The sequence below is a fragment of the Clupea harengus genome, chromosome 9 (genome assembly GCF_900700415.2).
Source record: "Clupea harengus chromosome 9, Ch_v2.0.2, whole genome shotgun sequence".
Lineage (NCBI taxonomy): Eukaryota > Metazoa > Chordata > Actinopteri > Clupeiformes > Clupeidae > Clupea > Clupea harengus.
Window position 1 is genome coordinate 6,900,709 of NC_045160.1, and position 15,472 is coordinate 6,916,180.

A 15,472-nucleotide genomic window follows, 5' to 3' on the forward strand; every position below is an offset into this window, starting at 1 on the left:
TTACAGAATTGAATTTTTTTAATTTCGGTCATGTGTTTTGTATCAGTCAGACTTGACACCCATTACACTGATGAAAATACTTCATTTCTTTCTGCTACAGTAAAACATATTCAGTACATGCAAAAATATATTCGTCTTTGTGTACACGAGATAATACAGAATATTACCTGAGAGTCCATTAACCAACAGTGAGAGAGGGAATACAGTACCAATACCCTTTGGCAAAAGGAGGAAACAGAAGTTACAGCATTCATTGTCTGTGACACTTGAGTAACAAGAAGAGAGATGATATCCTCATTGAGACGACTTCTACTCCAGTGGAGGCAGGGACACAAAGGAGACTATGGCAGCTGCAACCAACCCAGGTCATCAGATCTAATGCAAACGAAAACAATATAATTATATTTCAGTGCAAACTGACTCCCGATTTTAGATAGATCCATACTATCTTCCACAAGGAGGAGTTGAATTTTGTTAATTATTATATCTTTTTTTAGTTTTCTGATTTATGTCAATGGTTGAGTTTTGTGTTTTATATGTTTCTGATTCTATACCTAACTTTAAAGGTTGATCAAAGAGTATTACGTTTTCTGATGTAATTTTCTCAGTATTGTTCCAAGGTCAGAAGGTCTCCTCTAACTGTTTCAAAAAGACAGTCTATCTCTTTTGTCCCATGCAGCACTCATATCAGTTGCTAAATCAACTCTGACTATAACCTGTTCACGGACTGTTTATTTGCTTGGATGATGAACAGTTGTACATTGTAACATCTTGGTGCAGTAGAAACACAATATTCATCCATTCATTCATTTCAGCATGAGACTCAAGTTAATGAAAACGTACTCGATCTGAACTCTGGTTATGACCTTGCCGTTTGCAATCATTTCTGCCAAGCAAGCGACTGCAGGGTCAAAGTTCAGACTGGCTGCTGCCACCACCACATCGTCCCTGTGGATTTGAAAACAAAGTGTTAATGATCACCTTACTTATGAGATCATTATGATAACTCATGATACAGATGTTGTGAAGTCTTACTTCAGGTAGAAGGCTAGAAATTTTCTTTCTTCCACTTTGCCCTTGAACACAATGTCAGTATATCCTTGGCCATAGCCTATATAAATATAAAGCAACACATACTATATAAGGTAATGGTCTGATACTGGTATTACGGTAATGTTTTAATTACACAGTGTTGTGTTACAAACAACTTTGAAAGATCACCTGTGTATCGAATGCTCTTTCCCAAGAGCACAGTCCAGAAAAAAGGGACAGAATTGATCTCAGTTGGTTTTTTCACCATGGAGAGTCCTGCTATCCTTCCTGTCATCAATTCATAATAAAACACAGATCATCACCATCACTTGACTATAATGCAATGCTGATTGAAGTCAGTGTCAGGTTGTTAGTTCAAGACAAGAGTGGGCAAACACACTAAAGTCTTTATGTAGTGCTGGTTCTTTAAATCAAGTGAAGGTTATTTTCATTACCAAGTTCACCTCTGATATCTGAATGACTTTTGCTTCTAATCGGATACATTTTCTGGATTTGTGGATCATACGTGACAATAGGGCTGGGCGGTATGACGGTATGTACCGTGAAACGGTAGAAATGTGTCTACCGGGAGAGATTTGGCCATACCGTTTCAACCGCGGTATACTCTTATTTTAAATCCAATCGATTTATTTTTAGATAATGACCTCCGAACTATACTTCATCCCTCTTATTATACAGTAACTCGCCAAAACAATAGACATTCCTCCAAAAATACCTCTTTAACGATTTTGTAGCCGTTTTGTGATTTCTGCTGAGAAATAAAATAGAACTCTAAAGTTTCAGGTGTTGCGTAGCAACCCATTACTTCCCGTTACGTTAAATGACCGGACTACTTGCGGAATGATATGAAAGATGGTCAGCGGTCATTACATTTTCGCAGCAGTGAAAATAAAGAAATTACAGACCTGCGAACGTTGGGGTGGCCCGTTCAAATAAACGGAACTTTTTTGAACATTCTGAAGAGCCGTATAATACGATACCCAGTACAATTTTAAAGAACATAACCTGCAAGGACTGTCATGCCTACTTGTTGAGTAATCCTCGACTGTTGGGCAAGATTCAATATACTGAAAAATATGGACTGAAAAGTGTCTAGTGTAGGCATTTATTTTTCAGTATTTCAAAGTGAATGAGCTGTGAGAGCACAAGAACAGTGAGCGTCTAGCAGCGATTATCATATACATGTATGTATGTCAACGGCGATTACGGCCAAACCAACGAGATTCTAAGTAATATGGAGACAAAACTTTTTTTGGTACTCCACGTAGATCATAAACCCTTGAATATAAAAACGACTCAGTGAAATCGGTTGAGAAATATAAACGCTATCTATAGTGCTTTTTATCCAGAAAAACTGCAGCTCAATTTACTTGCGTCTGTTTACAGACCAGTCATCACGTTAGCACGTCGCAGCAACGGGATGAGGCCCTCAATGGAGCGTTTATGTATATGTCTATGTGTAATGGCCAACTTCTTAATTTTAATATGTGGCCATATAAAGAAAATATCTCATCATTTTTGCGTTAACATATGGGCACACATTGAAAAGAAAGTTTTAACACTTGAGTTATCTTCTGAAAGTACATTAAAGAACCACTGAAACATAAGCACTGGACTAATTGCCACAGAAAGATTTTTCCTTTTTTTTTTTTTTTTTTAACATACACTTTGCTTTTATTTTAATATTTAAAGATTCAATGGATACTGGCCACTATTGCTTAGGCCAATAGCCTATTGAGGCAGTATTGTTTCTGCACCTTAGTGTTCTTAAGGGTCAATAAATAAATGTCTGTGGACACATTTCGCCACCGCTGAAGTGTCCTCTTTTTCAAAAACCCAAATCTGGTCACCCTACGTATAATAAACCGTGATATATACCGTAACCGTGATATAAAATTACAAATACCGTGATAGAAGATTTTGGTCATATCGCCCACCCCTACGTGACAATAATATCCTATACACAGATCTATTCAAGACACCTATGGCACCTAATACTCTGCTTAAAGAACAGTCTACCATATACAGGTAGTCAACTCTCTAGAATACATTCTAGACATGAGGATTTTGACAGAAATGTGGTTACTTTGCGAAATAACTTTCTTTCAAGGGGTTATAAAGAAAAACAAACTGACCCTGTGATTAAAAAAAAATAATCCAGAGTAGACCTTTTTCTGCCGTTTTTACCACTCAATATACAAAACAGGTTTGGGGAGAAAAGGATTATACATAAACTCTGACATATTTTACAACCAGACCACACCCTTGATGTTTTTAAGGAGCCGCCTTTGACTGTGTTCAAGACAGGAGAAAACTTGTTGGTTATTAGTTACCATGAGCATGTGCCAGCTGCCAGTGCCCAATGCTGACGCGCTCATCTCCACGCATGGCAAGAGGGAACGACACCACATCTCCTGCAGAGAACACTTCTGGGACACTGGTCTTCATGCACTGTTAGGATAAGGATAATGTTCTGTAAACAACAGCCAACACTTAGGTCACTCATGTGAATGAAATGAAGGCTAACCTTATCAACAATAATGTTATTTCTTTGGTCTGTTGCAATCTTGCTTCCTTTCAGAAAATCTACATTGGGAAGGACACCTAAGAGAAATGCACAGCAACTTACTATACATCACCACATCATTACATAATATAGTAAAAAATTGCAATGACTCTAGCACAAACTCATGAAACACATAATATACTTGTCCAAAGAACCACATGACATCTTGTGCCGGTAGGGTGATGCTGAAGACCATTAAGGTCACAGCCTCTATTTACACATCACTGTTATATATTCCAAACAGACATATACTCTCAATAATCAGGGTCTGTACCATACCTATTCCAAAGACCACAACGTCTGCCTCTAGGCGTCCTCCATTTTGCAACAAAACCTCTTTGACCTGTTAATGTATTTCACAATACATCATTATTACCTGCAAATGTTTGAGGTTGTTCATTGTATTATGGCATTTGTTGTATTGTATTAAAGGTTTTCAACAACTTTGTGTCACCTTTCCATTCTCTCCAAGTATCTCAGCAACATTATTTTTCATGTAAAACTTCACATCTTTCTCCTCCAACATCTTCCATTTGTAAAAAAGAGGTCATTCAATTAGCAATAGCCACTATTGAAATCTCTAGTAAAAACCAACTCTACTAGCAAATAACAACATCTCTTACCTGCATGGTCATTTTGCCAATGTCCGATCCTAGCGACAACTGGAAGGGATATTCAGACCTTCCAATAATTGATACACTGGTAGCTTTGTCTGACAAATAGGCTGCCACCTCCATACCTACACAACAAACAAGAAGTTTCAATAGCAAACATTCCTAGAATTCTTAATAGAAATATATATAGAAAGAATAATAGAAATCTATTAAGTGTAGGGATGGGTATCGTTTGGTTTTTATCCGATACCGGTACATAACCGATACTTTTAAAACGATACCGGTGCCTAAACGGTGCCGGAACCGATACTTTTATAAAAAAAATGTTTTTTAAAAATTACGATTGACGACATTTAAGAAAGGCTTTTTTTATTGCCAAATATATGAACTGTTTAAAGTAGATTATATATATAAATAAATACAAAACACTTTTTAACTTAAAACTTAAATAATATATGAACTGTTAACAAAAGTTTAGACTATACTTAAATAAATACAAATAAATACAAAACACACACACACACACACTCTGTACACACACTACAGCTTCAATACTTCAGCAATTCTTTTGTAGAAATATCAGCATATTTGCCTTCTCCGGCAAAATGTAACACCTTTCCTGACTAATCGCATGACCTGCACAGGAGAAAACCCTCTCCGATGCTGTCGATGAGGCCTGTACACACAGATATGTATCTGAAAGTACACAATTAGGGATGGGTATCGTTTTTTTTTTTTTCCGATACTGGTGCTAAACCGATACTTTTAAAACGATACCGGTGCCTGAACCGCTACTTTTTTTTTAAAAGCACAAAGCGACGATTGACGACATTAAAGAAAGGCTTTTTTTATTGCCAAGGCAATTTTATTTCTTCAAATTGAACAATATATGAACTGTTTAAAGTATATTATAAATATAAATACATACAAAACACTTGGCTTCCAACTACAGCTTCAAACTTTTTAACTTCAAACTATGAACATTATATTAACTGTAAACAACAGTTTATAGTATACTTAAATAAATATAAATAAATACAAAAAACAGCTTCAAACTTCTTTTGCAAAAATATGAGCATATTGGCCTTTGGAGTCAAAAATGTATTATTTTGTTTGCATTTATTTCATGAAATTTCACCATTTTATGATTTGTTTATACCTATCTTTTCTATCTTGTTTATAGTTACTCTTGTTACTTGAACACACTGAGTACTAGAAAATGTGTACTGCCCCTTTAAGAGACTACCGTTGGTAGTTTAGCTGTCATCTCCGTATATTTTTCAGTCTTCGGTTGCTGATCTGGTTGACTCTTGCCTTCTCTCCCCTCTTTTCACGCAATTATTTTGTTGCATTTGCTGCACGTCGCGATGTTTGAATCTTTTTGTGCGAAATACAGCCACACTTTTGACCGTTTACCTTTCGGTATTTTCTCTGTTAAAAGGTTGATGGCTAGTTTTGTTTGTGCTTGCCTTCACTGTCATATCAGAACCGGTTCCAATACAACCGGTACCTACCCGGACCGAAATGCAACGCAGATTTCGGTGCTTCATTTCGGTGCCTGAGCCAATTGAACACGGTCGCTAGGCAGATTCTGTGGGGCACATGTAAAACTGCCCCAGCGCCTAATGTAAACTTTGTCCTGTGTCGCTCACGCTCATTGGTGTTTTCATAGCAACAGTCTTATCTGATAAATGCCGAAATGAAGCACCGAAATCTGCGTTGCATTTCGGTCCGGGTAGGTACCGGTTGTATTGGAACCGGTTCCATATTGGTACCGGTTCTCGGTACCCAACCCTAATTAAGTGTCTTACATGAAGCTGATAAAATGCTTATTTTTATTATTTAGTGTAACAGATAACCAAAATCTGCATTTACCTATGAACGAGGTCCCAACTACGACAGCCTTCTTGCCAGCACACAGGTTATGAATGTCTTGGGCATCTTGAAAGCTCTCCAGGAGCCTCACATTCTCTAGGTCTGCCCCAGGACATGCCATTGGCCTAGCTCTGATGGGCAAACACAAAGGTAAGCTGTTGTTCTCAACCTTAACCTCCTTAATACAGGCAGGTCACGCGGAAGCCACTTGAAACACTGACCTGCAGCCAGTGGCGATCAGCAGCTGGTCATAGTGCTGCGCTGTGTTGTCATCCATGGTCACTGTTTTTGCCTCAGTGTCGACAGAAATCACCTGTCACAGAAACAACAGGCACTGCGTGTCACATGTACCACAACAGTTTATGGATCCTGGACATGTAGTTCTAAATCTAATCGCTTATATACTGGAGCTTCGGTGGGTGACTTACCTCTTTCTTCATCCACAACTCAATGTCATGCTGCTGAAAAAACTCTTTCGGTCGCAGGAGTAGACGTTCACTGTCGACATTCATAGCCTGAGGACAAATACGACCTGACATTGATACTTTCCAGGCAAACTGACCAGTTTACTTCTTGTCTCTAGAGACGATATGTCAAACTCTATATCACATGTGGTGTGTCAGGTCTTACCTTACTCAACTTGGGCTTGTCAAAAGGTGGCAAGCCCTCTTTGGTGACCATGATAATTCTGCCACTGTAGTCATTCTGCCTGAGCGTCTCAGCACACACCAGGGAGGCAGGACCTAACATGAAGCACAGTCTGTTGATTTGGCATGATTTTACAGTATAAGACACGTCAAGATACTTCTGTGCAACTTCCCTGCACACAGCCCCCCACCCTGGGCACAGACTTGCCCTATCGGCACACAAGTGACACGGGAGGAAGACAAATTGGTTACCAGGTTACAGAACTAAACCAGTAGGCTAGACACGCTTGCTCATGTGTTGGTAGTCACCATGTTGCGTTGCTCAGTATTTGCATAAATTGAAAGCCTTTACTGTCATTGTATTTGCATACAACGAAATATGGATACAAATAAACATACACACACACAGGGTCACCACTCACCTCCTCCAATCAGAACCACTGTATGGCAGACCTCAGGCACTCTGTGGGACATCTCTCTTATGCGCTTGGTTTCCTGAGGACATGGAGAGGACACTCATATACTGTACATTAGAGAGGACACTCGTATACTGTACATTAGAGAGGACACTCGTATACCTTACCCTTAGCCTCTACACTGCTATATGAAAAGCACATGAAATGATAGATAGATGGATACGTTATTCATCCTGAGGGAATTTTTTTAAATGAGGAGGAGCGTAGATAACCTAGCCAAGATTAAAAAGTTTTAAAACATGAACTAACCTTTGTGTTTACGGTGACATATACTTTGCCATCCTCAGTTTTCACCTATTTGAAAAAGAAAAATGTAAACATAAAAGAATTGATATGAACATATTTTCTTGATTCATCAAGTCATTCTTTCTCTCACTTTTAGTCATTCATCTCTTCATTTCCCTTTAATTCACACATATATGAATATAGTTCTATACTATTCATGGTTGTGCACTGGTGATATCCAGAACAGTGTACCTTGTAAGAGGGTAAAGAGTCCAGGCCAGGATACTCTTCAATATCTCCAGTCTTCACGTTGAAGCAAGCTCCATGAAAAGGACATCTCACTCTGTCCCCTAACAGTGTCCCTGCAAAGATTTCCATGCTTAAATAAATGCTGCATGCTACAACACCTATAACCGGTCACTTACTCATAGCTAGCAAGACCTTGATTTACCAGGTTTAAATTGGAAAAAAATCGATGCTTACAAGTCCCTAAAACACTTTAGACTTCTAAGAGTGTGCAAAGGACTGCACTCTTTAAATGAGCAAAAGAACATTCCTCTTCAACTTGTACAGATTTTTACCATTTTTGCAAGTGCTATAAAGTTGGAATACACAACCCTGTAGCAAATGAAAGCCTAAATATTTAGCAATTCCAAAATTGTTCCATTTTTTTTATTGTCTATCCAGACATAAGGTGAGAAGGGTTAGACTGTGATATAAGCCTTATCAAATTAAGCCTCCTTCAGCAAACTCTGAACCAAAGCTTTTGGTGCTGACCTGCAAACCATTAACCATGACTGATTAGATTTCTAAGCCCTGCTCCAAATATTTGCATTACGTTATGAACAAACACTGAGGAGGATTTCAATTCAATGGCTAATTTTCCATAGTATTTCCAGTGTAACTCACTCCACAGCAGTAATAAAGGGGAGGGTTTGGCTGTCAATGGCTAGGTTGAGCTACTCTTGTTTATAAGTGATAGAGGTTGGTCTTTTTACTACACACAGTAAGAATCCAAAACTTGTCAAGTGATATATTAAGTGATTATGAAAGAAGTGATACAGTTCGGCATACTAAAATGCCCAAAAGTGTTTTAGCCCTGTCTTGTTGAATCGGTACATCTGCGTAAGTATAAAAAAAAACAGATGTATTAAAGGTACAGTGTGTAGTTCTTAGTGGCATCTAGTGGTGAGGTTGCTGAATTGCAACCAGCTGAATACCCTTCCCGTTACAAGCATGTGCGTGTACCTGACCATCAAATGCCATAACATGCGAAAAGCACTATTTCAAGCCGGTACAACAAAGCGGATTCCGTGGAAGATGACCCGCTCCCTATGTAGATACGAAGGGCTCATTCTAAGCTAACAAAAACACAACTATTCATAGTAATAGGTAATTATACCCTCATGAAAACATAATTATGACTATATTCCATTTATACTACTAAATGGCACTAAAAACTTCACACTGTGACTTTAAAAATGGCTGTCTCCAACCAACCTCATACTGCAATATGGGCTAGAGATATTGTCAAAAATTACAACAGAATATGGAGCAAATACTGAGCTAATTTAAACAATGTATTTCTTCAACATTCCTTTTCCCACGTCCTAGCCCTAGTCTTTTTGAAGACATCCTGCACACACACAAAACACTAATACACCTGGATGGTACCCTGTGCAAGGCAATCTTGAAAGTTCACTGGGCTGCTCTTCTGGATCAATGTGGCTAAATTAACTGTAACACACCATGTACAGACACAGTGTGGAGGCAGGGCAGTCGGTCCAGAGTTCCTAACTGGGAATCTCTTCCAAAAGTTCATTGCTCAGGTCTGTTGGCTACTGCAGCTCTAGAAACAAGGGGTTGCAAGGTATGCAGAGAATAGTGGTCGTTTGGAATCCGTTTACTTGCTAGGACCATGAAGGATGGCTACCTTTGACGAGTGGAGCTCCATAGTGAGAGCAACGGCTGCCAACTGCACTAAACTGGCCCTCATTCTTGACCAACAGGATTTTGTGCTTGTCCACTTCTACTTCTTTCATCCTGTGAAGAAAAAAAAAGAGAACATATCTATATTCTTTGCCTTTCTCAGACAAACATACATATGTGGTGTACACACACACACACACACACACACACAGACAACTAGCTATAGGTGATGAGACATGAGCTTACTGTCCATCCAGCAGGTCAGACTCCAGGCACACCATTTCCGTGATCTCCATCGATTCCTCTGGGTTAACCATTTTGCCTTTATCTGCAAAACAAACATATCATAAGATATAGGAATGCAGAAAACAGCATTGCAAACATTTCTATTTATAAGTATCATTAACTACCCAGCATAATTACCTGTCTGAGGAGTGCTACTGTACAATTCCGAAGTTCGCGTAAACCTGCGTTTACTAAAACGATCTGAAAGGTGACCAAAATAATGGCTTCCAAATGATGTAGACCTCGACGTTTGTACAGCAATGATGGATTTGTTTTTATGAATTTGAAAGATGCCTTTATAAACCACTCGGAGTACTATTGCACGAGGAACGATCATTTCGACTTCAACACGACCATCTACCAATAAGATTCAGGATGTTCAAGCATCAATGTTAACTTAGCGGCAGCGAACTGACGTTTTGTAGAACAGCTAAAAATAGTAGGCTAGCATTTCTCCTGTTCATAGTAGCATTGTATGAAAGAGGAGAAAAAGCTAATTCTACCCATTATTTGTGATGTAATTTAGCCTTTGCGAGGAATAACGCATCGACTGCTATACGGTCGGTCTGGTGAAGGCACATTTTCAAGCACAGAACAGAATAAACTACAAATTCAAATAGGCTATATCCCTAAGCTAGCATACAGTTTATTTGATATATTTATATTTTTAGACTTAAAATTAGCCTACCTCTCCTCGACTGACAGAGACTGCTCGACCGATAGCAGACTCAATAATATTCTGCTGTCCTATTTGTCTTCCACTCCTCCTTCACTTGCTGGACTAGCTGGCGCCCGCTGGTACAACCGCTGATGCCACATGATTCAGCATTCTGTGCCTTTAGGAATGAAAGACAGTTTGCGTGACGAAACGGTCTACATTGCAGGTTTTTCTTCCAGTCACGAATAATGTATTAAACTGAAAGTTTGTAACTAGACGACGACGAATAGTTTCACTAAAGTAGGCTATAGTTGTAGCAACTATAAGCAAGCAAGATGTTCTGTACTATATGTACTGTAATATTATATTTGTTAAGGTTCTGTGATTCAGATCCCTAGAACATGAGCAAGTGCTTGCTTACACGACAAACAGTTAACATCAAAATGTTCACATCAGAATTAAACCTGGAATTGGCGGGTTGAGGTAAAAACTTACGTTATATAGATATGACCTACACAACAATATGGGCTTGAATAAATAGGTCAGGCATTTTTTGTCAGGGTTCCTTATAATGATACAATGACATTTGAAGTATCTTATATTCTGGGGGCTGTTTCATCCAGTAAACACGCGCAACAGGCCGACTTCAAATTCCACTTACCCAAGGGCTTTGCGACGGCCCCTAATTTCACACTCTCATGACTGACTTGGTTAATTTGGCCGACTTGGCTGTGTAGCACTGGTATCACACAGTTTCACTTTCAAATCCAAATCAAAACACGAAATAAAAGTAAGGTAAAAAGTTAGGATAAAAACGCACTGAATTAATTGCAAATATGGCCGTGTCTATGGGCAATGTTCTTCAGGACTTGCCATACATCATAGGAGATACAGCGACCTGTGAATATGCCAAATTTTGGTCACGCATGAGTGGACATAGACTGCATTCAATAGTTTTGTGCATTTTATCTTTCATCAGTGGCAGCCCGCATCCCTCAAGAAGGAAGCCTCGAGGATGAGCTTGTCCTAATGCGGAAACACGCTCACGGGTGCCAAAAAACCCAATATAAAAGTCCTTATACAATGATGAATGTTTTGTAACGCTTAAGGACGCTGTCGGTAGGAAAACTGTATGATCAGGGAAAGTGTATTAAAACCGGATGTCGTCACTTTAAGCCGGTCTCTGGTTGGATAAAGCTTTTCAGCAGAAATGGACAAGGACCTTTGATTTATTCTGTAGGAACTATGCCCATGCCTGACTTTTAATTTTGTGTGACGTTGTTAAAGTTCAAGTTCAACATTAATAGCGATTGAATTACCCTTGTGTCGTGTAATCGCTAGCGGTAAATAAACGTTAATAACTTGAATGACTGATTAAGGATATATGTTACACATCACAAACACATGTAATCGATGGGTTTTGGGGGAAATGAGGTAATTGGTTAGCTTAAATTGCAGTATCTTAGGCGAGCTAATTGACCTGGCTAGCTATAGCGGAATTAACAGTGCTAGCTTTGTGTTTGGTCATATAGCTTCGTAAAAGTTCGGTTAACAAGTCACTTGTGTGTTTAGTTGTATGACTTCGTAAAAGTTCGGTTAACAAGTCAATTGAGCATTAAGCCACCTGACTATAATGGGTCTATTCATATTAGCATGCTAACGTTAGACGTATTAGCAGCGAGGCTAGCTAGCTACTATGTGTTCCAATGGATTGTTGGTCTAAGCGTTAGCTTCAGTTAAGACCTACGTGTACCACATGAACAACTAAACGAGTCAATGTAGACATATAAAAAGTTGTGTAGATAGCTTTATTCACATAAGCCGTATAACTTCACAAAAATAATAATAATTTAAAGAAAACCGATCGTTTGCATGCCAGGCGATCAACACAACTTCTCAACTAAAAAGTAAAGGTCCTTGTCCATTTCTGGCTTTATCCAACCAGAGACCCGCTTAAAGTGACGACATCCGGTTTTAATACACTTTCCCTGATCATACAGTTTTCCTACCGACAACGCTGTATTCGCCTTAATCACGTCGCGGCCATATTGAAAACGAAAACGAGGCTTGGTTGGGTAAACCCGACCGGAAGTCATTCTTTACGATACGAAGAGTAATGATGGACAGAGAATGGACCACAAATATTCTGCTCTTGCCCCCTGTAACCGTGTCATTAATAGATTCTTTTTTGCAGCTTACCGTCAGCATCATGTTTATTTACTTGGCTATTATGAAATGCACCAAACATACCATGGAATGTGTGTGCCAGAAAGCTCAACATGAGCAACCTTTGAACAGCCTCTGAACGCGAGGAACTCTTTTGCCTTAAAGTAACTGTATTTAGCAATTGTACTTTAGGGTAAGAGTAAGGATTAGCAATCTAACCTTAAAAAAACCAGCTTAAAAAAATTGGGGCGCTGCAATGACGTTTAATATAGAGAATAGCCTCTGTGCTATTGTCATACCAGGGTCCATAGGCATATTAGCCTACTGCGTTATGTAAGTTTGCCTTAAGACGCCAGATTACTACTGTCTGCCAAACTAGTAAGTAGCTTATTTGCCGTCTTGTGTTGCACTTGCTTGATGTCTGACTGTGTTAGGAAAGTCGTTGACTCACTAGTTTGTCATAGTGTCAAAGTAAGCACATTTCAACAGGTTTCGCCGCTAGCATCTCGTTAGCGATTAGCAATTCCTCCCTTCTGTTGCTGTAACATCTAATTTAGCTACCTTGACCATGTAGGGGATCTCATTCTTTCTCATGGAAGGAACTGCCCTCGCTCTCACACTTGCCCTGCCACTCTCTCTCTTTCTGACTGCAAAAGCATTGTTATGCACAATGTAGATCATCCTGGTAAAGATGCCATGAATCACCTGTCATTTTACAAATTTGACTCATTCGTGCTATCAATTCTGACAGTATAATTTAGCGGTCATTTGCTAGCTAGCCAAGTAAATAAACATGATTCTGACGGTGAGTTGTAAAAAAAACAATCTATTAATGCCGCAAGGGCAGAAGATGTGTGGTCCATTCTCCGTCCATCATTACTCTTCCTAAATTTCCCTCGGGATTAATAAAGTATCCATCTATCTATCTATCTTCGTATGGTAGAGAATGTCTTCCGGTCGGGGTTACCCAACCAAGCCTCGTTTTCGTTTCAAAATGGTCGCGCGTGTGAATAAGGCGAATGCTCAGGGGTTTTCAACCGGGGTTCCGCGGCCCCCTGGTGGTCTGCGACGGCATTACATGAGCCTATGTTGATCAGTTCACCATTACATTTTTTTCTTTTTATGAATTCGCTTTGATATTTCAACACATTTCCAGATTACTCTTGAATATCGTGAAACATATCTAAAATAAGAAAATATGTCAATCTAAATAGTCTGAATAGCCAAGTCGCATTGCCTGAAATATACCGATGTAGACCCATATTCAGCGAAGAAATTACTCTGACAGGCGGAATATGTGCGCGGGGGGAGGGGCGGCGGTTAGTGATCTACCCTGATAATTTCACATACATACTGTATATAACTAAGTGTTAACTAAGTGTTATAGGCAGAATATCTGTGCAGGGGGAGGGGGCGTGGCGGCGGCGGTTACAAACACGCACGCGCAGGCACATCAGTGGGCCGCAAATTACTTTCTAGTCAGAATGGTGGTCCCTGGGACAAAACCAGTTGAAAACCCCTGCTTTACACTTATCAAACTTAAACGTTTTATTTACGCAGCCTTATGCAACTGAAAAACACTGCTTGCATAAAAGTTTCACTGTGAATGAAAAACTGTATACCCCACAGAGATGAACAATTACCCAGTCAGAACAGAAAAGGTATAGAATAACTGTTTCTGTAGCCACAATAACCTTTCAAACATGTCTGTTTAGGACTGCCTCTGTTTTTTGTTTTTTTTTGCTTCCGCAATTAAATGGTCCTTCCTCAACATAGAAGATATAATTAAGATTTATGATGTCTTGCAATTGGGGAATAACCTTCCATGTGTATAAACAACAAAACCCACAGTGTAATCCCAGGATCAGACATTTTATATGAAAGAGTTGCCGGTAATAGTAGAGAGCAGTTTATGTGATGCACTTTTATTTGAAATTAACATTCTGTACCTGTGGAAAATTAACAAAATGAACAAAACTTAATATTGGATCATCTCGTTACTGGGTTAATTCCAAAGCCCTGAATCAACTTGTCAACACAGGTTTATGTTCAGTGGGATCTGACAAATTGTATTCCATTGGCATTTAATGGTCTCAAAATGAAACTGCTTGTGACCTTGCATAGCCTACAGGTGACGTCTTCTGCTTCACTATCATTCCACAGTAGCAAACCATTGATATGGCATGTGGACGAAAAGGGTGCTTTTAACTCCAGAATCTTAGGGATACAAATAACTTGCATAGTGTGTAGGCATTTAGCCTGGGAGTTGTAAATAGCAATAGTAAATTCTTATAGAAAAAAGTTCATAACTATCTTCTCCCTACTTTACTTGGCAAAACCCAAAACCTGACTGGAATCCAGTGGAACAGTTCCAGGTCACAACAGACAGAGTGAATGTGGATTTGGCACAGCAAGGCAAGGGAAACTTAGTCTTCAAAGCCAGACTTTATTTAGACTATTAGCATAAAGTCTGGCCTACATTATGACTTTTAGCCAAGGACTACATACTTTGAATTACAAGGCCTGCTGAACAGCATACAAAACTATCAACCACCTTTTTTTAACAATGTTCATTTTAAATCTAATTTAAAAAAAAAAACTTTTAAATACTTTATACTAATTATGTCTTCTTTCAATAAAACACATGCTGCTACAGCATAACTTGCTATTTGTGACTGTTTGTATCCTAGCACACAAAAATCCACTAATTTCTGTTTTCCGGAATTTTTTTTTAATTTACATTGTAGACAGTCAGTGACTGCACCACTGGTACATTTCACTAGCGTTTCAGGACTTTCTATTAATGTGCATCAGATTATGACATTCTGTGGGTAGGCAGTCTGAGACTGAGACCTCAGGCTAAGATTGTAGGCCTATTCCAACATAGACTGTCAATACAGAATGTCATAGACTTGCTCTGCAGCAAAACATTATGTCATGAAACTGATAATTTCTTATCCTTGCAGCTATCATGACCC

General features: G+C 39.0%; 1 protein-coding gene across 4 annotated transcripts; it reads right to left on the minus strand.

Moving 5' to 3' along the window:
- On the minus strand, positions 1 to 11,371 carry aifm4 (apoptosis inducing factor mitochondria associated 4). 4 transcript variants are annotated; one of them, XM_031573194.2, is made up of 21 exons: positions 10,990 to 11,371; positions 10,359 to 10,506; positions 9,809 to 9,871; positions 9,632 to 9,713; positions 9,390 to 9,499; positions 7,709 to 7,818; positions 7,481 to 7,525; positions 7,178 to 7,250; positions 6,739 to 6,851; positions 6,537 to 6,623; positions 6,330 to 6,421; positions 6,109 to 6,239; positions 4,243 to 4,358; positions 4,074 to 4,145; positions 3,899 to 3,962; positions 3,581 to 3,657; positions 3,387 to 3,504; positions 1,222 to 1,320; positions 1,036 to 1,111; positions 844 to 948; positions 1 to 375 (listed from the first exon to the last, which is right to left on the minus strand). In XM_031573194.2, the coding sequence occupies exons 4-21, from the start codon at positions 9,700 to 9,702 to the stop codon at positions 342 to 344; spliced, it is 1,593 nt and encodes a 530-aa protein (XP_031429054.1). In that variant the 5' UTR covers positions 9,703 to 9,713; positions 9,809 to 9,871; positions 10,359 to 10,506; positions 10,990 to 11,371; the 3' UTR covers positions 1 to 341. The 4 variants fall into 4 exon arrangements, with proteins under 4 accessions (XP_031429054.1, XP_031429055.1, XP_031429053.1 ...); XM_031573195.2 differs by lacking the exon at positions 10,359 to 10,506; XM_031573193.2 differs by lacking the exon at positions 9,809 to 9,871 and having other exon boundaries at positions 10,990 to 11,370.
- Between the last annotated feature and the right edge of the window lie 4,101 nt (positions 11,372 to 15,472).